The 25,506-nt window shown below is 40.2% G+C and overlaps 3 protein-coding genes across 4 annotated transcripts; 2 read left to right on the forward strand and 1 right to left on the reverse strand.

The window, feature by feature from the left end:
* The first annotated feature begins 735 nt into the window (after nucleotides 1-735).
* LOC131680384 (uncharacterized) lies at nucleotides 736-1,494 on the forward strand. The gene has a single exon (XM_058961101.1). The coding sequence runs from the start codon at nucleotides 736-738 to the stop codon at nucleotides 1,492-1,494; it is 759 nt and encodes a 252-aa protein (XP_058817084.1).
* A 3,820-nt stretch (nucleotides 1,495-5,314) lies between these two features.
* Nucleotides 5,315-6,091, forward strand: LOC131680385 (probable E3 ubiquitin-protein ligase bre1). The gene is made up of 3 exons (XM_058961102.1): nucleotides 5,315-5,629; nucleotides 5,687-5,786; nucleotides 5,843-6,091. The coding sequence occupies exons 1-3, from the start codon at nucleotides 5,315-5,317 to the stop codon at nucleotides 5,911-5,913; spliced, it is 486 nt and encodes a 161-aa protein (XP_058817085.1). The 3' UTR covers nucleotides 5,914-6,091.
* Nucleotides 6,092-13,860: 7,769 nt separating this feature from the next.
* LOC131678593 (uncharacterized) lies at nucleotides 13,861-14,937 on the reverse strand. Of its 2 annotated transcripts, none has more exons than XR_009303677.1 (2): nucleotides 14,530-14,937; nucleotides 13,861-14,075 (listed from the first exon to the last, which is right to left on the reverse strand). XR_009303677.1 is itself a non-coding variant. In XM_058958821.1 (2 exons), the coding sequence occupies exons 1-2, from the start codon at nucleotides 14,336-14,338 to the stop codon at nucleotides 13,929-13,931; spliced, it is 348 nt and encodes a 115-aa protein (XP_058814804.1). In that variant the 5' UTR covers nucleotides 14,339-14,523; the 3' UTR covers nucleotides 13,861-13,928. The 2 variants fall into 2 exon arrangements, 1 of the variants encoding a protein (XP_058814804.1); XM_058958821.1 differs by lacking the exon at nucleotides 14,530-14,937 and adding an exon at nucleotides 14,138-14,523.
* Between the last annotated feature and the right edge of the window lie 10,569 nt (nucleotides 14,938-25,506).

Below are 25,506 nucleotides of genomic sequence, written 5' to 3' on the forward strand. Positions count from 1 at the left end.
AGAGAAAATAAACAAAGAGAGGCTCTCAATGTTACTTACGATTTAATCTAAAGTTTTTCCAGAATAATTCGAACCGATTAGTTCTCTTCTGTAGTTATCAGATAAGGCGTGAACTTCTTTTCTACGGATTCTCTCATTCGACAAGGTTCTAGTTTTGATCCTTCAGCAAGCATTCTCTCGATATCTGGTAACCTTTTATTCCCCGATCGATAACAGCAGCAATATTTGATTCAATGTTACTCGACATTGGGCAAGTATACCAGTAAAGTATTTATTTTGATGCGCTACTCATTTTACTGAGTAATGTTTGTTTTAAACCATGATTAGTGTCAAACGAGTGTGTAGTCATTGACGAGTATTCAGTTTGTTTACATCGTGTTGACGTTTGTTTTTGCTCTAGAGAAAGTTGCATTTTATCTGTGTTTTACTTACCGTTTTTCGGCGAAAAAACTTCCAGTCGCTTGATGGACATTCCGTTTCGTATCGTGTACTGCTCACTAGTGAAATCCTTGTGAAAACTTTGAAATCCTTGTGAAAACTTTGTGAGTCTACGGTGAAATTGTGAGACTGCAACCTGTGTGTAATTCCCCACAAATAAATTTACTCGCTCACTTCGCCATCTGCACGCGAGTAGTGGAAAGTGTTCCCCACACTTCAAGTTTGCGCACAGCGAGACGAAATCTCGGGTGGGTTTTCAAAAGGTCGTAAGCGACAAAAGGCGGATTGAAATCAGCCATGAGTTTTAGTTGCAAGTCATGCGACTCTCCCGTTAATGGGATTGAGAAAATTGCATGTCGCGGCCATTGCGGATCGATTTTCCACCGCACCTGTATTCCCGGTATGCAGCGATCCGCACTAGACCTGTTGTCTAGTTTCAACAACAATCTGTACTGGCTCTGCGACGATTGTGCTCGCTGTTTTAACGAGTGGGTGCAGCAATCCGTTTCCGCTGCTCCCATTGTGAACACAAAAAAATTATGTGAGGCTGTAGATAATTTGAACACGGTCGTCTCAAATCTCTCGAGCCGTATTGAAAACCATTTTCCGGCCAATTATGGTTCTGTAACTCAAAGGGGGCTGTTTGTCAAGCGACTTCCGGAGGATCCGCCCACTCCGAAACGACGTCGCGAGAATAATGCTAAAATTCGCGCCACTGCTGCCGCGGTTTGCGGTACTAGAGCCATTCAGCGGGAAATCAGAACAGTTGCGGATGAGCGGGAGCAATTTTGGGTCTATTTGAGCCGTCTTGACCCGAGCCATACAGTGGAGGAAATCGTCGCCATGACCCAAGAATGCCTTGGAACAAGCGATGCACCCAAAGCAGTTTTGTTGGTCAAGAAGGACACCGACCTCACGAAACTCAACTTCGTTTCTTTCCGAGTTGAGCTTCCGAGCGAACTAAAGGACACTGCACTCAAAGCGTCCACTTGGCCGACTGGAGTACTCGTTCGGGAATTTAATTTTGACCAGCCAAAGCAGGATAAATTTCGCTAACGGGCTACTGGGATGCACCGCAGCTTGTATTATGGAAGCCCTCGATCCCCCCGCCACAGTCCAGCTACTGCAGCCAACGTTCACCAGTCGTCCCGGTCCTGTGTGCGGGAGTGGAGAAAGGGTCTTCCAAACTTCCCTCTGCGGCAAGTACCCATCCTTTCTGAATAATTCAAGCGCTAAAATGTTCCCCGATTCCAGTTCTCCGTTAATTGTACCGTATCAGCACCAGACGCCGTTCTTCCTGCCTGCGAAGCGCAGCTGTTTACGAGAGACACCTAGTTCAGCTGCATTGCACACATCCCACGTAATATCTCTTCGGTCACCGGGACGCACACTTGCCGCCAGCCGTGAGGAAGCCCTTAGTCCCCCCACCACAGTCGAGCCCTTCCTGCCAGCGACCAGCAGCCGTCCCGGTCCTGTGGTGGAGATGGGACGAGGGGTCTTCCGCAAACCTACCTCAGGCAAGTACAATGCATCTATGAGCTCTTCTTTGCCTCAAAGCTCTTCGATTTCCAGCATTGGTCAACGACGGGCTAAACTGCTGCTATACTACCAAAATGTTGGTGGTATTAATTCAATCGTTGAGCAATACCGTCTTGCAGTCTCCGACAAGAGTTTTGACATCATTGTCTTCGTCGAAACATGGTTGAACGATGACACACTTTCCAGTCAGGTGTTTGGTACTGAATACGAGGTGTTTCGTTGTGACCGGAGCCCTAGCAACAGCCGAAAATCCACCGGAGGCGGCGTATTAGTAGCGGTTAAAACCAGCTTGAAGGCAAGAATCGTCGAGAACACTTCTTGGGATTGTCTAGAGCAGGTTTGGACGATTATCGAGCTTGGCGACCGTAAGTTGTACTTGTGTGCGTTGTATGTTCCACCCGACCGCGCTCGTGATACCGAATACGTTGAAGCACACTGCAGCTCAGTTTTTACTATCCTCGAAGATGCTAACGCTGTTGATGAGATCATGGTACTAGGAGATTTTAATCTTCCTAGCATTTCATGGAAATCTTCCCGTAATGGATTTCTTTATCCGGATTCGGACCATTCCGTTCTCCACCCATGTGCAGTGAGGCTACTTGATAGCTATAGCTTAGCCACGTTAGTACAAATCAATCCTATTGCCAATGAGAACAACCGCCATCTCGATCTTTGTTTTGTCAGCGACCAGGTTTCCGCCACATCAATAGTGACGGCTCCCTTTCCCCTAGTAAAACCAGTGGCACATCATCCTCCACTGATCGCCACGATTGATAGCTCTGTTGTGCATGACTTCGATATATTACCGCTTTCTGTCTCCTACAATTTCCGTAAAGCTGATCATCGCAGTATCGCAGACCTTCTTTCCACTATCGATTGGGAAAATATTCTGGACCCCGAAGATGTCGAAACCGCAGTTCAAACCTTTTCAAACGTTCTGGTGTACGCTATTGACAGGCATGTTCCAAAGAAAGTTCACCATCGACAAACCGGCCCTCCATGGCAAACGAATACTCTGCGACGGCTGAAGTCTATAAAAAGAGCTGCCCTGCGGAGGTTTACCAAGTATCGCACAATATCACTCAGAGACTATTACGTCAGTCTCAACCATGCGTACAAACGAGCCAGTCAACACTGTTTCTATCGATATCAGCAAAATATTCAGCGTAATCTCAAGTCGCATCCTAAACGTTTCTGGAAATATGTGAACGAGCAGCGCAAGGAATCAGGACTGCCGTCGTCTATGACTTTCAATGGGAACACAGCTACTACATCTCGAGACATATGTTCACTTTTCTCGGAAAAATTCGCGAATGTATTCACAGATGAGGCACTAACTATTGAGCAAATCGAACTCGCGGCTAGCAGAGCTCCACTTGTGGGTCACACTCTGGGAGCTATCGATTTTAATGCAACGATGATTACCAGAGCTTCCTCTCGACTTAAGTCATCTTTCAATCCGGGACCCGACGGGCTCCCCTCTGCGATACTGAAAAGGCACATCGAAGTTTTGGTTGCTCTGCTTCTTCAGATCTTTAGAGCATCTATTACTAGAGGTATTTTTCCATCTTGCTGGAAATCAGCGAACATGTTCCCAGTTCATAAAAAGGGCAATAAGCGAGACGTCAATAATTACCGTGGGATAACTTCATTGAGCGCTGTCTCGAAGTTGTTCGAGCTGGTGATTATGGAACCTCTTCAGGCTCACTGCAAGCAGTACCTAAGTGACGATCAACATGGCTTCACGTCCGGGCGGTCAACTGCATCTAACCTGTTATGCTTAACATCCTACATAACAGAGAGTATGGAACGTCGCGCTCAAACTGACGTCGTTTACACCGACTTATCCGCCGCTTTTGATAAGCTAAACCACGATATCACAATAGCAAAAATGGAGAGATTTGGAATAAATGGCAGTGTTTTGCAGTGGTTTCGATCTTACCTCACAGACCGAGAGATAGCGGTTGTCATAGGAGATTGCCAGGGCCCTATATTCACTTCTACGTCAGGAATACCTCAAGGGAGCCACTTGGGACCGTTAATGTTCCTGATTTACTTCAATGATGTACATCTAATTCTGCAGACTCCCCGATTGTCCTTCGCGGATGATCTCAAGATTTATCGCATAATTCGTACAATTGAAGATTGCAGATTTCTCCAACAGCAGCTTCAAGCCTTTGCTGACTGGTGTACCATGAACCGCATGTATGTAAACCCGAAGAAGTGCACGGTAATATCGTTTTCACGGAAAAAGGATTCGATCTATTTTAAGTATCGTCTTCTAGAAACAGAAATCGAACGCGTCAGTCACGTGAAGGACCTGGGAGTGATTCTGGATTCTCAACTTACGTTCAAACAACACGTCTCCTACGCAGTCGGTAAAGCGTCTCGAGCGCTAGGATGCATCTTCAGGATAGCCAAAAATTTTACTGATGTTTATTGTCTCAAATCGCTGTACTGCGCTTTATCCCGATCAATCCTAGAATATTGCCCTGAAGTGTGGAGCCCAAACTACAATAACGGCGTTGAGAGAATTGAAAGCGTACAGCGTCGCTTTTTACGCTTCGCGCTCCGTAGATTGCCGTGGAGAGATCCTGTCCGATTACCTAGCTATGAAAACCGGTGTCAGCTGATTCAACTGGAACCCCTTTATGTTCGAAGAAATACAGCAAGAGCTTTGTTCATCGCCGACACTTTGCAAGGTCATATAGATGCCCCAGCTATATTAGAACAAATTAATATAAACGTCGCACCACGAACATTACGCAACAACATTATGCTTCGATTACCGTTCAGACGCACTAATTATAGTATGCATGGAGCCATCACTGGTCTACAAAGGATTTTCAACCAGGTTGCTTCAGCTTTCGATTTCAACGTGTCTAGACAAACTCTGCGTCAGCGATTTTCCAGACTTTTTAATCACATTTGACTTTTTTACCGTTTTTGTGAATTATTGTATGACCACTATTTGTGTATATGACTTGAATGTTAGTAATAAGTTTATTATTAAGACCAACATCATTGGGGCTTTGGTATGCCTGTTGGTGTATAAGACTAATAAAGAATAAAGAATAACATTACGCCTTATTATTGTTAATGGGGTTCCAGTTCAGCCGGAATTTAAATTTCAGGTTGCTTTGACGCAGAAAAAGATAACGGTCGCCTAGCAATAAATAAAACAAACTGTTTCGTTGCATCGGCCAGATAGGTAGTGTTTTTCTACGAACCGGTGATTTTTGCAACTTTAAGAAGGTTACGGGTAAGTCTCTTCTTAAAACCGGATCTCAGAGTGAAATTCTCTTTCCCTTTCTGGTTTGGTGTAGATTTATTCAAGATGAGTGAGCAAGAGATGGATATGCTGGACATAGAAGATGATCTAGTGGAGTTGTGCGAGGAGCAGAACGAAGAGCAGCGGAAGAAAATGAGCATTAAACAACAACAACCGCAACATCAGCAGCAACAACAACAGCCACAACATCAGCAACAACAGCAGCAAAAACAACAGCCACGACAACAGCAACAACAGCAGCAACAACGGCAGCAACAAAAACAGCAGCAACAACAACAGAATAACAATCGTCGGAAGCAACGAAACCAGCGTGACCAACGTGACCAACGGAACCAAGATCGGGCACGTGGAATTAGCCTGGTAAATATGTGCATATTTAACTCTAAGGCAAAATACTTATGTCATCTAAATTCACAGGAAACTCGTATGGAAACGTTCGAGCGACTCGCTCGTCGTACAACTGCTCTCGGAAAGAGCGTACGACGAGCAATTGAGGCAGAGCGGTTGCCCGGCCACCGTATGTATGACATTATATTTAATTTGATTTTCATTAATATTCCCTATTTCTTGCAGTCATTTTGGGATACATGAACCGATATAAAAATGTTTGTAAAAATATGGATTATGAGCTTAATAAAGAATGAAATTAATAAATAAAAATTAACCTGTCGTATTCCATTTGATTCAATTCGGCGAGATTCGAAAATATTTGTGTGCGTTTATGTGTGTATGTGGGGGCATATTCTAGAACTAAAGCCACATCGGTTCTTCGGTGATGACTGAACCAATTTTCACTAACCTAGTCTCAAATGAAAGGTATAGTATGCGGCAGGGAGTATCACCCTCCATTTACACCCCTATCTCCTTCCTACAACAAACCACCTCCCTCCCACACCATGGCATGGGTGGGAGGGAGGTGGTTTGTTGTAGGAAGTGTGTCCCCCTCCCCATCCCACTAAAAGCCCACCCACCACCCAGCATTCCAAAACATGTTATCATGTAGACAAAATTGAACTCATGTCTGCTGATTGAATATTATATTTGTATTTTTGAAGTGTGTCAGCCTTGACATGTTGCTCATCAGGTTCGTGGCAGTCGTGCATATGTATATACGTGCCAAGTATGATAAGAATGTGTCATTTCCACATTTATATTGAACATAACCAGCTTTATTAAATGATTGTTTAGATATATGAGAAAGGCACAATTACACCACTAGGTGGATTAAAACAGGTTTTTTTATTAGAACTCAGTCCATATACCTTTTTAATCGGTTGACATGTACTTTCTCGAGTCTATTTCCGTTTTTAATTACGGCTGTTTGCTCACTTGGCAGTTCGACCACTTCGTATGGTCCTCTCCATAGATTTTGCAATTTCTGTCCTACACCTATGGGGTTGGCTTTAACTAACACCAATTCGCCCCACATGGGTTGCCATACGTTTGTGTTTTTATCGTATATTTCTTTTCTTTTTTGTTTCGATAAAATCAAATTTTCGCGTGCTTGAGTATGCATGCGCTTGAATGTAGACCGCATCTCATTCACATAATCTTCATAATATACGCCATCACTGTCCCATTTGTATACTGAGTTCGGGATGTTTGCGCGTTGACCATATAGTAATTCGAATGGTGTGTAACCAGTCGATGAATTTAACGTTGTATTATATTCAAACGTAAAGAAAGGCAAGTGTTGATCCCAAGTTCTCGGATCCTTTCCAACGTACTGCCTTAGATAGATTTTTAATTCTCTATTGGACCTTTCCACCAAATTAGCTTGTGGGTGGTAGGTACTTGTGGTGATTTTCTTTATTTTTAAAATCTTACATACATTTTTCATTAAGGAACTTACAAAATTTGTTCCATTGTCTGTAACTAACTCCAAGGGAGTTCCAAATTTACAGATGTAGTTTTCTACAAAAGTTTGGGCAACCGTCGAACTTTCCTGGTTCTCCATCGGTGCTACTGTTAAAAATCTAGTTAGGTCGTCTTGCATGACTAGACCGTATTTATTTCCCCAATCTGATTTGGGTAATACTACAATATCCATGTACAATTTTTCGAAAGGTGCAATAGAAGTAGTTGTAATTTTCATCGGAATCTTGTTGGACCTACCAATTTTATTCTTTTGGCACGAGTCACATTGTTTGACGTAGTTTTCTACGTCTCTACGCATGTTTTTCCACTCGAATAGTGGGCTTATACGTTTTAACATTCTTTTACTTCCGACATGTCCGGCCAGCGGAGAGTCATGAAACTCTTTAAGAACAGTTTCTCTCTCTTCTACTGGCACGTGCATTCGCTCTTTCTCTGGTGCATATAGAGTGAACACCTTATTGAATTTTCCTGCAATGAATCTTAAAATATTTGTTTCCAGTGTAGTTTGTATATTTCTGTAAGAGATAATTTGAATGTTCTTATCTCCTTTCATATGTTCGGGACAGTTTGCAAACGCGTCTACTAACCCTTCAAAAAATACTTTTGTGTCGGCTCTTGATCGGCTCGACCCGTTCAATATCATTCCCCATATTTTTCGGTTGGGTATCGCAAATACTCTACCGTTCAAATAATCCTTCAACCCATGAGGTAGGTCTGTATCTTATCCCCATTTGACTTTTTGTCGAACTCATTCGATTTACTGAGTGCGATGTAGTCCAAATGCTGGGAGATAAAAACTGTGTGTTCTTTTAAAAATTCTGCTCCAATAATCCCTGGAACACATAGGTCTTTTACCACATAAAACTTAATTTTATAATCGGAATTCCCAATTATGAAATTGGTCTCTACTGACCCAATGGTTTCTGTCTGTGTCAGATTAAAACCGGTAATATTTACTTTATCTCTATAATTGATGAGTCTGGCTCCAATTTTCGAGAGCGTGTCCCATCTTATTACATTAAGGAATGCTCCTGTATCAAGCATATACTTAACTTTAGTATCTGGCCTTGCAACTGAGGCGATATTTACTAGTAACTGATTGTTCCTAGTACATTCTATATTCAATTTTTCATATTGAGAAGTATCTCTTCCCAATTTATTATTGCCGTTATCTGGCCTTGTCTTGGGCCTTTCGTGGCCATTGTATCTTTCGGCAGGCAACTGCCTGTTAGTATTTGCACCCTGTCTGGTTGCGTAATAATTCCGTAAATTTGTATTTATGCTTCTTTCATTCGTGAAGCAATTGACGCCCAATTGGCTATTTTGGTCTTGATAGTGACCTATGTTAGAAACATAATCTTGCCTTCGGGGCTTCTGATTCTGTTTAAAAATTTTAGTTTTTGTATTTTGATCAAAATCTGACCAGTAAGTTTCCGCATGATTCTGCGGTGAATATTTGAAATTACTTTCGCCTATTTCTGGCCGATAATTTCTTTCAGGTAGCTCATAATCTCTACCTTCATCTATATATTCAATTGGATTTCCGATATATCTTTTCGGTGTCCAACATTGTTGCGTAACAGTACGTGTACGCGATAATTCTAACAATTCCAGCCTGCTTTCTATCTCTTTCAGACACTGGTTTTCAATATTTACTTCTTCTAAGTAGTCCAGTAATTGCACTAGTGGCATCCCTCTGTGTCCACGCGCAAATAATTTTAACTCTTCATTTCGCAGACCCGCGATAAAATGTAATCTAAGGCTAATAATCATTGGCATATCTTTGATGCCAGTCCCTTCATTATAAACATCAATTTGGTCTTTTATTATTTCAGCCCGTATTCTATATTCTTTAAACGATTCGTTCGGACTTTGTCGAAGGGTCTCAATTTTTGAAATTACCTCTTCTATCCGTTCTCGTTTACTAAATTTCTTTATTAAATTTTCTCTTAATGCTGGCCAAGTATCGGCTTTAATTTTCAATATTTGGGCTGCTGCATTCTTTCTTAGTTTTAAGAGTACCACGTAGATCAACTCATCTCGTGACACTCCCTGGGGTATTTGCTTTTCAAAGTGTTCTATATGATAGATGAATGCATCTAGCTCATCGGTAGATCCATCAAATTCTGGAATGCATTGAATTGCTTCCGTCTTCGGAAACTCGTAATCCATCTTTTCAAAATAGAATAAATATTTAATATGGTTGCCAGCTATTAAGTATAATTGGAATATTAACTGGATTAAATCCTTTTATTATTATATTTTTATATTTATTGAAATATTTTCGTTCCACAGCACACTCTGCTGCCATGCGATTTTTAATAAATTTTTCAATATTATTAATTTATTCATTATTTCGAACAAAACCTTATAACAAATATTATGCTAATCATAATTAAGCCACCCTGATGTTCTAAAGTAAGCTTGACTATGGTCAAGGCTGGCTAAATAAACTACATCATAACTGCACGTGATTCATAAAGTAATAAGTCACCTTGCGCAAAGCAACGGGTGACATAATATAGTCAGCATATAACAGTGTTTTTACCCACAGGTAAACACCGTATTCCAATGGCCTACATGGTTTTAAGTTATTATTTTCGCGGTCAAGTTATTGAAACCTGACCTTCAATTTTCGACGCTTGCATTTGCTCGAACCTGACCTTTAATTCGTTCTTCCAACTGGTTTTGCGCTATGTAGTTAGTTCTGCCGTTGTTTATTCAAACAGCTGTGCTGCATAGCGGAGCGAAGAATTCATGGGTTCATGGGTTTGTTTTTATTTTTTTTTTGTTTCTTTTTATGGCAACCTATAGCATGCCACCAATGGCTCTTCGCAGTCGTGCTTTTTATGAAGCTCCTGGTAGGAGATTGGTAAGAATCGCTCGAAAGTGTTAAAAAAAACAGCTGCAATGCAACTTTGGAATGTGAACTGTACCTAGCAGTACCCAGATTGGGTTCAAATCTATATTGATAATGTGAAACTCAGTCGAAGCTCGTACGCTTCTGTTTATTTATTAATTTGATAAAAGCAAACACAAACACATATCGTGCTGTGTGCTTTCCCATTTTTAAATTGATTCGTCAGAGGCTTGTTCTGAGCGATACTAACAATGTATGTTTCCTTGGTATCCTGGTGATGATTAATTCTTATTAATTTCCGAACTTTCTGTGTTTTCGAATGACCGACTTAGTACCCTCCGGCTTTATGCCAGGAGGTCGGGTTGCATTATATGCTTTTTTTGTGCGAGACGGTTTTCATATTCAATGAAACGTTGGGAACGTTTTGCGTGTCACTTACAAAGTCGGTTTCTCGTTAATTCTTTTGGTTTTTTGATTAAATGACTAGTAGTCTTGATTACTCTATCGCCTTTTTGGTTTGATAACGACGTAGACCTTATTTTTGCCTCATCGATTGGTTTAATTTTCGTAGACTTTTCAGTTTTCTTCACCACGCGATTTCTTAATTGGATTACCCTATCTGTCATATCTACTTGATAGGTGTAGCATTTCTAAAATTCATTTTGCATGTATATCTCTTCTCTTGGATTTCTCAATTTCATATATAGTGGGTGGAAGAAATGTTTATTATTGTTGTTTCTTGATTGCTTGCTCTGTGACCCCCAATGTACGGGCGACATCAAAGGCATACGTAACAAAAACGTTACTTTCGTGAAACAGAACGCTGCTGCTATAGCATGAACTTGACCTACTCCCAGGTCTCGATCAAAGACGTAGCTCGTACGTTTTTGTTTATTAATTAACTCGTTAAAGGAAAACACCAGTACTTATGGTGCTGTGTGCATCATATACGCGGCATCCAATGTCTGACCGTGGTTTCGTTTGTTTAGAAAACAACTGCATTGCTTGCGACGGTTTTCGTCGACGCAATGGATAAATTAAATTTGACAGCTACTTTTGCGTGTCATCTACAATGTGCTGCTCCGGGTCATGATACCCTGGTAGCGCTTTCAGTGGATCTTTAATCAGTGATCCTTATATCCTTAAGGATGGTTGATATTAATAAAAAGATTGACCTGATAGCTTGGACTCGCCATTTCTATCGGTCTGTTAGTGTTAGTATAAAAAATTTGTCATCGAGTTAGTGATTATTTGCTTGAATAATTTCTTTAAACCCCGTATAGCACCCCTATCCTATTTGTATTGAACTGACACAGGTCAACATCTCGGCGGGCGCACAATTCATGAGCCCCACTGACAGTTCAAATTGTTCCGCTTGTCTCGCTCAAAGCCCGATTTTTTGCTAGCCAGATTCCGAGCGGTATGACTCAATTCTATTAGATATTTGGTAAAAAGCGAGAATATTGGATACACACCTAGAGAAAATAGTGCAAATTTACGTCTCCTGACCCTGACATATACGAGCATCAAAAATGACTTAGTCCCACGTTTGATTCCAATTTTATATGACGCTTAACTTCGTAAATCATGTAATTCCACTCCCCATACAGCGTTTGTTCTGAATGGTAGGAAGTGTAACCCTATGTCATTGCGCATGTAAAGCATATGTTTCATGCAAAATTAAACGGAACACGGCAATGTTCCATCATTTCGTCAATTACGGTTCGTTTTTTTTTGGTGTGTAGCTAATTGAAGAAATAAAGTAAAAGTGGTTCACTTACCTGAATTGCATTGTTGCTCTGCCCGTTCTTGCCGAGATGATGCAGACCACTATTTCTACAGCACATGGAGCGCCGCTAGTTCCACAGCACAACTTCACGTGATGCCAAATCTGTTGGAAACTCTTTCCAAACTCTTATCAAGCGCAAAACGATGTATTTGTGCGGGACCGTTGACGCACTCTGTCAAAGTTTTGCGAACAAAGAAACTTGCACTGAATCGATTAGATCTGCTGAGTGTTTGCCTTTTTCCACATTTAAGCTATCGCATTTTTCGTGACTGGCTTGCGAGTTTTCTTCAGTTTTCAACATCAATATTACGCAGACGATTTACGCATTTTTTTTTCATCACATTCAATATTAACACGATCAGAAATCGTCGAATTTCTGCTTTTCTCGGATCTACACTTATGGATAAGGTTTCCTCGCGACGAGACTTATTTCAGGCATTAAAACTGGTTACCACCAACAAGCAAACTTTCTAAGATATGTCCAAATCCACAACTTTCACTCACTGTCTACTCCAATCGTTTTTGGCGTTTCCTAGCCTTTCACTTTTGCGGCTTCAAGTCCGCTGTCACCAGAATGTACAGACGCGGCCGACGGTGGCCACTGATTATCAAACATGCAGGCAATAGTTTATCAATCGAATGAGTTAACACAGTTTCTTAGGTTTATTGACTATATCCATTCTGCTCGTCACGCATCTGTTACGCGTAATTACCCCTGACTACTTCCCAACCTAGGCACAGAATGATCACCGTCCAAATCACTTTCACTTCAGCGTAATCTTCGCTCAAAATAATTCTTTTTCTAAATCCCTGAGTGGCTTTTTTCCGATGAAGCAGATCACTGCTCCTCACAATTATCTTCTACCGACTGACTTACTTTCGCACGACTACCTTATTACTCAACTTACTGGACCGCCGGACCCGAGTCGGGCGGTTATCAACTACCGACTGCCTTCCACGACCGACTTCCACGACGGACTACAACGACTGGATACTCCGACTGACTTCTTCCAATCTGACGCAAAAGACTTTTATCATTTCGTCTGTGTAGACTTCTCTCTGAGAGAGTCTCAGACCTAAACAAAACATTCTTTCCACGCTCGCGAGAGTAAAGACCCCGGTGGATGAATCAGTAGTTCACTATGACTCATACTCGGAAGCCTTTACTTTCTATAATAGCGTCGCCGTCTGCTGCTGGCAGCAACAAACTGTGTTTAATTAAACAAAGTGTTTATTCTTTTCCGTAAGCATATGGCTTGGAAAGCGCGAGTGCATCAAAATATCAGCTTAGCTTAAGGCTGTAGCTGGTGATGTAACCCAGGAAATTAGCTTCCATGGTGCACCACTTGGAGAAATTTTCCAGGGTTGATGCTGGCCGAAAACTATGGGCGCTGCAATATATATATATATATATGTATATATATATATATATATATATATATATATATATATATATATATATATATATATATATATATATATATATATATATATATATATATATATATATATATATATATATATATATATATATATATATATATATATATATATATATATATATATATATATATATATATATATATATATATATATATATATATATATATATATATATATATATATATATATATATATATATATGCATATATTTGTTAATCCTCGAATCTGGTATTATTTGTTGTAACTGCATACAGAGTCGTATTGGGAGTATGGCAAACTGCACACCTGAAAAGTTTTCGTATGCTGAATGCTGCACCTGAAAATATTAAAGTAGATATTTTTTCTATATTTTAAAGACTCGTTGGGTAAATATTTGGTAGTTGGGATTTTTGCTCTGTTGAAAACAATAAATTTATATTAAATTTGACATGTTGATGAAAAATTAGAAAAAATGTCAAATTTAACCCTAGAACGTTACGCTTATTTTTTACCATAGAACGTTGCACTGAGGTACAAACGTACTGATCGCAATTTTTGCAGGTAAAAATGCAAACAATGTAAATGTGTTATGTACCATTTCTTCGTTTTTTAATTGCGAAAACAGGTGTGTAGTTGAAAGTACGGTAATTATTGAATCAATGTTACATAAATTGGCTTATCCCAGGTCGGTAAATGTCGAATTCTCGTTTTCACACGGCTGTGGAGAGGAGTGGGGGTACGGTCCCAACTGGAATATTACGTTCAACGTCGCTAGGTTGGGTTACTTCAACATCGGTGTTTGAGGATATGTTTTCCTCGTAAACGATCATGTCTGATGGATCGTCAAGTGCAAAAGCCTGCAATTTGAATTGAAACCAGTTATTTTATCAGATCACTTACATACAATAAAATTAGTTACCATTTCTTCATTGTTCTTCAATTCATCGATTGCAAATTCGGCAGTCGGCTCGTTTTCCGGATTCGTTAAAAATTCATTAAAATCCTTGACAGTTCCCTGGCTAATTTTTGGTACTTTTTTAGCAATGTTCGTATGGCGAACCTTTTTGACTTCCGGTTGTGCATCCTTTTCATCCGCTTCCGTGTCCGGCATTGATTCCATTCTGTTCAGTTCATTTAGAGCCTTGTCGTAAGATAGGAATTCGCGTTTCAGCGTACACCTGATCTTTTCCCAATTCGCATTCGGACAGGAGTTCTCATCTCGGCACAATTTGATTACTGATGAATTTTTCGGCCAATGAAGAATGCCCTTATTTTCCCATCGTGATGGTACAGCGCAGAGGCACATCTCACCATTTTCAACCGTTTGAATAATTTTAAACGGCATGTTGATCAATTTTAGCCACTGAAGGAACGAAATGAATAAAACCACTCAACTTAAAACTTCGTTTTTAATTTTAAATTTAAAGTAGAAAACTTTTGTTTCTATGTGTTCGTGCTGCTACACTTTTTACAGTACACAGCTACGGCGAGTAGCGTAGAACAAAATGTCAATTAGGCAATCCATGAGACGTTTCTGATCAGCTGATTATTTCTTGTTTACTTATTCTGACGTTACTCCGAGGGGTGCGACGTCCGACCATATCGTTGATTCGATCCAACATCAAACGAATCGGACTAACAAAGTTGTTTGTCGGACGAGTTTTTCTGTTCGCAGGAGTATACTTGTTGACAGAACCCACTGCTGAATTGTCAAACAAACGTCTAATGGATTGCCTAATAGCCTACTGCTCGTCGGCATCTATTGCAAACCGCCTTGTCGCCTTTTCGTTTACCGGGTAGATTTCAAAGAGGTACATTTCTAGAGTAACATGTGAAAAGATCATAGGTGAAAAATGAGAACAATTACACGTATTTAGAATATGTTAAATTATAAATAAGATTTAGTATATTTTTTTTCGAATTGCCCAGTTACCTTCATGCAGAGAGTATAACGCGTATGTAAATAAATACGAATTTTATCGGTAATATTATGTCAAACATCATGGAATTCAACAAAACGTTATTTATTGGTTTCTGTTCCGTTTAATTTTTAATGAAAGATGTTTGAAATGTGCCAAGCACGTTTTTGACAGTATATCCCAAAAGCAACGCTTTACTTATTGTGTAGAAACGTTTACTTCAGTAAATCTATATATATATATATATATATATATATATATATATATATATATATATATATATATATATATATATATATATATATATATATATATATATATATATATATATATATATATATATATATATATATATATATATATATATATATATATATATATATATATATATATATATATATATATTTGTACATATCATTTGACAACTCTTTCCAGATTACCTTGGTATGGGTCCCTTCTCATTGCTCCATTCCGGGCAATGAGAAGGCAGACTCCTTAGCTAAGGTGGGTGCCTTAGAAGGAGACGTTTACGAAAGACCAATTTGCTTCATCGAATTTCTCAGTATTACTCATCAGAGAACCCTCGAAAGTTGGCAAACTTCGTGGAGCAGTGGAGAGCTGGGAAGATGGCTACATTCGATAATCCCTAAGGTATCGACAAAACCTTGGTTCAAGGGGATGGATGTGGGTCGTGACTTCATTCGTGTGATGTCCCGACTCATGGCAAACCATTACACACTGGATGCACATCTCCGGCGTATTGGGCTCGTGGATAGTGGTATCTGCGCTTGTGGCGACGGCTATCACGACATCGAGCACATTGTCTGGGCGTGCACCGAGTACAGTTCCGCTAGGGTCTCGGCTAATGGATACCCTGCGGGCCCGAGGAAGACCAACCAACGTCCCCGGTTCGAGATGTGCTGGCAAGCCGCGATGTCCTCTATATGTCCCTTATATACACCTTTGTGAAAACCATCAATATACAAGTCTAACTGCCCCTTGTTATTTTCCTTATCATTCTCAGAACCCTCTTCCACCTGTATCAAAGCATCTGTATCGAATGAGCCAACAAACACGGGACCTACGGCACGAACATAACACGCTTAACTCGAAATGTAGCCGATCCACATCTGAGCCGTACTACGAAATCGTCTGGAAAAACCCCTGCCATCTTGAGGAGGACCACCCGGCGTCCCAGTACATGATTCCCCTGATGAAGGCCACCTGAGTTTGTGATCCATCCGTTGATCTCACGATGCCTGAAACTGAAATAATTTTCTCTCCCTGCCATCTTTGTCTACCCTCTCTCCCCTGACTCTTATACCCAGAAGTAACACCCCTACACCCCCCCCCCCTCCAATATCATCACGAAGCATTTAGCTCTTCTTGTTTCTTCTAGTTTTTACTATTATATTATATAATCTCGTTGAAAATTCCCAACTCTACTACCCACAAAAATAACTATAATTACGAATCTTTACAAAATTCAATCATGCCCTCTAGTTATTCCTAGTTTTAAGTTAGTCGTAAAAAATTGTCCCCCTTAGTTAAACATTATTTGCTCCAATAATCTCACTGATAAAAATGTCAAACCATATTGCCACGGAAACTAAATGACCCCCCTAATCTTACGAAAATAATATTATCACCTTGTGTAGATATATAAGATAGCTATAAAATCGCATTAGTTTCATTTTAAAAAAATCAATATGTAATCCCCTAGTTTTAAGCAACTTAAAATGTAAAACAAAACAAAATTGGCACCTTTAAGCTAACGCAACGTGCCTTATCAAATAAACGATTTGAATAAAAAAATGTGCGGTTCAACTTCTATTGTGAATATAGCGATAATTTTGAGATTCACAGCAAAGCGCCTCAAAAGAATTGCTGTTTTAGCGAAGTGTTTAATATAGTTGACCAATTTAAACTGCTTAATTCACCACAATATAGATTCAAATCAGCTTTGTTGCATTGAATATTAGGAAAGCATTCCGAAAATAGCGTATTATTATTATCCAAAATAATGTTATTTTGCTAAATTCTTCTGATATTTTTTCTTAGCAAGGGACAAAAAATGGCAACCATATTAATGGATGAAAAGCTTTTTACTCTTCACATAAACGGTAATAAATCAAGTTGCCTACAACCCCTACAAGACATAGTGTGAAATGCCTATTTTAACCATACTAAGGAAGGCGCCTCACTGATTCATTAATTACTCGGCCTACAAACAATGGAATGGGTACAAATTGGCATCAATAGCTTTGCTTCGTTGCTAAGTACCAAGATAATAACATACAATATATATATATATATATATATATATATATATATATATATATATATATATATATATATATATATATATATATATATATATATATATATATATATATATATATATATATATATATATATATATATATATATATATATATATATATATATATATATATATATATATATATATATATATATATATATATATATATATATATATATATATATATATATATATATATATATATATATATATATATATATATATATATATATATATACATATCATTTGACGCTATATGACGTTGTTCTAGGCCGTTCTCTGAAAAAATAGTGTGGGTTACATTGAAACATCAGTACAGCTTTCACATCCAATTTTAAAAGAAGACCGATTGTGTTGCATCCGTATATGATTGGTTAGGGTTATAGGCGATTGCAATATTTGTATTTCTATCAGCTGCTAATTTTCAATAGGTTTGTTTGAACTTGAAGGATGAACAAATCTTAAATCTTGCCCTATTATGTTCACAATTGTTCGTTGCAATATTCATACAAACAGCCGAGCAGCGAATATCTCTCTACTGGTACATTGACAAAAAATTTTAAACAAAACTACTCTGAACATATTTCTTACTGTTCATGTATGCTGGAAAATACAAAACATGTCAACATTTAACCTAACCTTGGTGTAGGAAAATGTGACAACTTACGTAAACATAGCTTAAATATATTCAGCACTGTAGATAATAGCGATTTGTTTTTAAAATATGCTAATGCTGTGAACGTTTGGCTATTTTTTTTAACTTTTAGCTTTTCATTTTGGACAGTTCGAAAGTTATTTTCTTTCTAATAGTTAAATTTAACCGATAGAGCGACCTATTTCAAATGTTGACATTTAGATAGTTATTTAGAATTGATAGCCGTGAACACCATTTTCCATGTTATCAATTGTCGATATTTTTATATTAGTTTGGTACTTATTACACCGAGTATGACAATTGTAGCCTCAAAGCGTAAACAAAGCTTGAGACATAATTTTGTCGTTTTCATTTTTCCCCCTTCATTTTCTATTGAAAAATACTAACAATCTCAATTAAGCCAAAAGATGAAAATTTCGCCAAATAGTTCGCAGATTAAAAGCAAATGCATCATACTTGTATTTAATTCGACATAGTTTTGATGTTGGCCCATTTCAAATGTTGCTCTAGATTTGTCGAAACAAATCAAACAACATATGCGTTGTTTCATGGCAGTTTTATCACGTAGGGTGATGAGCCCATTATTGCTATGTTTCTATTATCACGCTACCCATTTGAAGCCGTTGGTTAGAGCAGTGTCTGTCATCTTTGTTTAACGCATTGAGTCAAATGGTAGCGCAACAATAGGGGCACTCGATTCGTGTTTTCGTTGCGCTCAAACGTGAGAATTTCACTGTTTTCAGCGATTGTATGTTATTATCTTGGTACTTAGCAACGAAGCAAAGCTATTGATGCCAATTTGTACCCATTCCATTGTTTGTAGGCCGAGTAATTAATGAATCAGTGAGGCGCCTTCCTTAGTATGGTTAAAATAGGCATTTCACACTATGTCTTGTAGGGGTTGTAGGCAACTTGATTTATTACCGTTTATGTGAAGAGTAAAAAGCTTTTCATCCATTAATATGGTTGCCATTTTTTGTCCCTTGCTAAGAAAAAATATCAGAAGAATTTAGCAAAATAACATTATTTTGGATAATAATAATACGCTATTTTCGGAATGCTTTCCTAATATTCAATGCAACAAAGCTGATTTGAATCTATATTGTGGTGAATTAAGCAGTTTAAATTGGTCAACTATATTAAACACTTCGCTAAAACAGCAATTCTTTTGAGGCGCTTTGCTGTGAATCTCAAAATTATCGCTATATTCACAATAGAAGTTGAACCGCACATTTTTTTATTCAAATCGTTTATTTGATAAGGCACGTTGCGTTAGCTTAAAGGTGCCAATTTTGTTTTGTTTTACATTTTAAATTGCTTAAAACTAGGGGATTACATATTGATTTTTTTAAAATGAAACTAATGCGATTTTATAGCTATCTTATATATCTACACAAGGTGATAATATTATTTTCGTAAGATTAGGGGGGTCATTTAGTTTCCGTGGCAATATGGTTTGACATTTTTATCAGTGAGATTATTGGAGCAAATAATGTTTAACTAAGGGGGACAATTTTTTACGACTAACTTAAAACTAGGAATAACTAGAGGGCATGATTGAATTTTGTAAAGATTCGTAATTATAGTTATTTTTGTGGGTAGTAGAGTTGGGAATTTTCAACGAGATTATATAATATAATAGTAAAAACTAGAAGAAACAAGAAGAGCTAAATGCTTCGTGATGATATTGGAGGGGGGGGGGGGGGTGTAGGGGTGTTACTTCTGGGTATAAGAGTCAGGGGAGAGAGGGTAGACAAAGATGGCAGGGAGAGAAAATTATTTCAGTTTCAGGCATCGTGAGATCAACGGATGGATCACAAACTCGGGTGGCCTTCATCAGGGGAATCATGTACTGGGACGCCGGGTGGTCCTCCTCAAGATGGCAGGGGTTTTTCCAGACGATTTCGTAGTACGGCTCAGATGTGGATCGGCTACATTTTGAGTTAAGCGTGTTATGTTCGTGCCGTAGGTCCCGTGTTTGTTGGCTCATTCGATACAGATGCTTTGATACAGGTGGAAGAGGGTTCTGAGAATGATAAGGAAAATAACAAGGGGCAGTTAGACTTGTATATTGATGGTTTTCACAAAGGTGTATATAAGGGACATATAGAGGACATCGCGGCTTGCCAGCACATCTCGAACCGGGACGTTGGTTGGTCTTCCTCGGGCCCGCAGGGTATCCATTAGCCGAGACCTAGCGGAACTGTACTCGGTGCACGCCCAGACAATGTGCTCGATGTCGTGATAGCCGTCGCCACAAGCGCAGATACCACTATCCACGAGCCCAATACGCCGGAGATGTGCATCCAGTGTGTAATGGTTTGCCATGAGTCGGGACATCACACGAATGAAGTCACGACCCACATCCATCCCCTTGAACCAAGGTTTTGTCGATACCTTAGGGATTATCGAATGTAGCCATCTTCCCAGCTCTCCACTGCTCCACGAAGTTTGCCAACTTTCGAGGGTTCTCTGATGAGTAATACTGAGAAATTCGATGAAGCGAATTGGTCTTTCGTAAACGTCTCCTTCTAAGGCACCCACCTTAGCTAAGGAGTCTGCCTTCTCATTGCCCGGAATGGAGCAATGAGAAGGGACCCATACCAAGGTAATCTGGAAAGAGTTGTCAGATAAAGCACTCAGTAGCTCCCGTATTTTCCCCAAAAAATACGAGGAGTGCTTTCCATGTTTCATCGAGAGAATAGCGTCAATGGAACTGAGGCTATCCGAAACGATGAAGTAATGGCCTGCGGGTAATGTTTCAATGACTCCAAGGGTATACTGAATGGCAGCTAGTTCTGCGGCGTAAACTGAAGCAGGGTCACTGAGTTTGTAGGAGGCGGTGAACTTTTGATTGAAAATACCGAAACCAGTGGACCCTTCGAGGTTTGATCCGTCAGTATAAAACATCTTAGAACAGTCGACTTCTCGGAATTTATTATAAAAAATGTTTGGAACCACTTGTGGGCGTATGTGGTCCGGAATTCCACTAATCTCGTCTTTCATGGATGTGTCGAAGAAAACAGTAGATTCAGAAGTATTTATGAAATGCACACGGTTGGGATTGTAAGAAGAAGGGTTAATATTCTGCGCCATGTAGTCAAAGTACAGGGACATGAAACGGGTCTGAGAATTGAGCTCAACAAGCCTTTCGAAATTTTTAATCACGACCGGGTTCAAGATATCGCATCGAATGAGCAATCGATATGAGAGTTCCTAAAATCGATTTTTCAACGGGAGAACGCCCGACAGCACTTCGAGACTCATCGTATGCGTCGACTGCATGCACCCTAAGGCGATACGCAAACAACGATACTGAATTCTTTCGAGTTTGATGAAATGTATGTTCGCGGCGGAGCGAAATCAGAAGCATCCGTATTCCATTACCGACAGTATCGTTGTTTGATACAACCTAATTAGGTCTCCTGGGTGGGCACCCCACCATGTTTCGGTTATTGTACGAAGAAAGTTGGTCCTTTGCTGGCATTTCTGTTTCAGATACCGAATATGGCATCCCCAAGTACCTTTCGAGTCGAACCAGACCCCTAGATATTTTACTGTGAAGACCTGAGCGATAGTTTGACCCATTAATAGAAGCTGTAGTTGTGCTGGTTCACTCTTCCTTGAAAATACAACTAGCTCAGTTTTCTCCGTGGAGAATTCGATACCCAGCTTAATAGCCCAAGCAGACAAATTGTCCAAGGTATTCTGTAATGGTCCTTGTAGATCGACAGCTTTGGGTCCCGTAACAGACACCACGCCATCGTCTGCAAGTTGCCTTAACGTGCAGGAATTGTCAAGACATTCATCAATGTCGTTGACGTAGAAATTGTATAACAGGGGGCTTAGACATGAGCCCTGGGGAAGGCCCATGTAGCTAAATCTTGATGTCGATAAGTCACCATGCGAAAAATGCATGTGCTTTTCCGACAACAGGTTTAGTAAAAAGTTGTTTAAAGTCGCTGAAAGACCATGCTGGTGCAGCTTCTCCGAAAGAATGTTGATCGAAACTGAATCAAAAGCCCCCTTAATATCTAGGAACACTGATGCCATCTGCTCTTTGTTAGCATAGGCCATTTGAATTTCAGTTGAGAGCAACGCAAGACAATCGTTCGTCCCTTTGCCTTTGCGAAAGCCAAATTGTGTATCTGACAGTAAGCCATTTGTTTCGACCCAATTGTCGAGGCGGGATAGGATCATTTTCTCGAACAACTTCCGGATACAGGATAGCATTGCGATCGGACGGTACGAATTGTGGTCGGAGGCTGGTTTTCCTGGTTTTTGGATGGCGATGACCTTCACTTGTCTCCAATCGAGTGGGACAATGTTAGCCTCGAGAAACTTATTAAATAAGTTCAACAAGCGTCTCTTGGCAGAGTCAGGCAGATTCTTCAACAAGTTGAATTTGATTCTGTCTGGCCCCAGAGCTTTATTGTTAGACGACAAGAGAGCAAGTGAGAACTCCACCATCGAAAAAGGTGTTTCGTTCGCGCTATCGTGAGGAGACGCGGCGCGGTAAATCTTCTGTGTTGGGGCGGAATCCGGACAAACCTTCTTGGCGAAATCGAATATCCAACGGTTTGAATATTCTGCACTCTCGTTAGTACTGTTTCGGTTTCGAAAACGCCGGGCCGTGCCCCAAAGAGTGCTCATCGATGTTTCTCTCGTTAGTCCGTCAACGAACCGGCGCCAGTAACTACGTTTCTTGGCTTTCATCAAACTCTTCATTCGCGTTTCTAACGTCGCATATTGTCGATAGCTAGCGGGTAACCCGTCGTCCCGGAAGGTCTTATACGCGGCGGCCTTCTCCGCGTACACGTCTGAGCACTCTTTTTTTTTTTTTTTTTTTCTTAAAATACGTTTATTTAGGCCCAAATGCTGTAGCTTAACGAGGCCGATAATTCATTTTTTTTTTATATTACATGTCACATGTTAGTGGGGGAAGGGAAAGCCGTATTTAGGGGCGGCTTGCTCCCCTCTTATGTAAGTAAAGGAAAAAGGTAGGAAGTGGGATACATATTGTGTAATTGACATCGTCGTTTGCTGATTGATCATTGTGGCGGATATGCACACTTTGTTGTAGTGTTGTAGTTTCCAGCCTGTAATCGCAGGGGCGAGGGGAGGGTCGATATTTCGGATAATTATTGGCACTCTATATCATCTGCATGTGCGGTATGTCATGATGTTCTGGATAGACGGTTATCAAGAAGAGTGTGCACCGAAGACTCGTGAAGCAATGCCATATTGTAGATACAGGGATAGGTTGGTGAGATTCTACTGTGAATGAGAGAGGGTAAAATGTATTAAACTTGGACATCAATGGTTTTCAAAAAGATATAGATAAGAAAAATATAGGGGTGGTCACGGCTTGCCAGGACGTCCCGGACTGGCACATAGGGTGATCTACCTCGGGCCCGAAGGGAATCTATTAGTTGGGACCTGGCAACACAGTACTCTGCGCACAGCCAAACAACATGCTCGATGTCGTGGTAGCCGTTCTCACAAACACAATGATTACTTTCAGCAAGCCCTATACCACGGAGATGCGCGTCAAACGAGTAATGGTTGGACATGATCCTTGACATCGTACGAATAAAGTCCCGGTTCACATCCAACCCCTTAAACCAAGCATTCGTTGATACCTTCGGGATAATGGAATGTAGCCACCGTCCCAGATGCCCATTGCTCCATGAGGTTTGCCAACTATCGAGCGTCCTCTGACGAGAGATACTGAAAAATTCGTTGAAGCAAATTGGTCTTTCGTAAGTGTCGCCTTCTAATGCGCCCACCTTGGCTAAAGAGTCCGCCTTCTCATTGCCCGCAATAGAACAATGTGACGGGACCCAAACCAAGGTAATCTGGTAAGATTTTTCAGATAAAGCACTCAGATATTCCCGTATTTTCCCCAGGAAATACGGTGAGTGCTTTCCAGGCTTCGCCGCACGGATGGCCTCAATGGAGCTGAGACTATCCGAAACGATGAAGTAATGGTCTGAGGGCAGGGTGTCAATGATCCCGAGAGTATACTGAATGGCAGCTAATTCTGCGACGTAAATTGAAGCAGGATCATTGAGTTTGAATGAGGCAGCAAGATTTTCGTTGAAGATACCGAAGCCTGTGGACCCGTCGAGAATTGATCCGTCAGTGTAGAACATTTTGGCGCAGTCGACTTGATGGTATTTGTTATAGAAAATATTTGGGACCACTTGTGGGCGAATATGATCCGGAATTCCATAAATCTCTTCCTTCATGGATGTATCGAAAAATACAGTTGGATCAGAAGTATCTAAGAGATGAGCACGGTTGACGTTATATGTAGATGAATTGATGTTCTGTGCCATGTAATCGAAGTACAAGGACATGAATCGGGTCTGAGAATTAAGCTCGACAAGCCTTTCGCAATTTGCAATCACCAATGGGTTCAAAATATCGCATCGAATGAGCAATCGATATGAGAGGTCCCAGAATCGATTTTTCAGCGGAAGAACGCCCGCCAGCACTTCGAGACTCATCGTATGGGTCGAGTACATGCAACCCAAGGCAATACGCAAGCAACGATACTGGATTCGCTCCAGTTTGATGAAGTGTATGTTCGCAGCGGAGCGAAAGCAGAAACATCCGTACTCCAACACTGATAATATCGTTGTTTGGTACAACCTGATTAGGTCTCCTGGATGGGCACCCCACCATGTTCCAGTTATTGTACGGAAAAAGTTGATCCTTTGTTGGCACTTCTGTTTCAGATACCTAATGTGACATCCCCAGGTACCTTTAGAGTCGAACCATACCCCGAGATATTTGAATGTTGAAGCCTGAGCAATAGTTTGGTCCATTAATTGAAGCTGTAGTTGCGCTGGTTCACGCTTTCTAGAAAATACGACTAGCTCAGTTTTCTCCGTGGAGAACTCGATACCCAGTTGGAGAGCCCATGCAGACAAATTGTCCCAGGTATCTTGCAGTGGTCCTTGCAAGTCGACGGCTTTAGGACCTGTAATAGAGACCACACCGTCATCTGCAAGCTGCCTTAGCGTGCAGGAATTGACAAGACATTCGTCAATGTCATTCACGTAAAAATTGTAGAGGAGAGGGCTTAGACATGAGCCCTGGGGAAGGCCCATGTAGCTAAATCGTGATGTCGATAAATCGCCATGCGAGAAATGCATTTGTTTTTCAGACAACAGGTTTAGCAAAAAGTTATTTAAAATTGGCGAAAGACCATGCTGGTGCAACTTCTCATAAAGAATGTTGATCGAAACTGAATTGAAAGCCCCCTTAATATCCAAGAATACTGATGCCATCTGCTCTTTGTTAGCATATGCCATTTGAATTTCTGTTGAGAGCAACGCAAGGCAATCGTTCGTCCCTTTGCCTTTGCGGAAGCCAAATTGTGT

Source organism: Topomyia yanbarensis, chromosome 2, assembly GCF_030247195.1.
Source record: "Topomyia yanbarensis strain Yona2022 chromosome 2, ASM3024719v1, whole genome shotgun sequence".
NCBI lineage: Eukaryota > Metazoa > Arthropoda > Insecta > Diptera > Culicidae > Topomyia > Topomyia yanbarensis.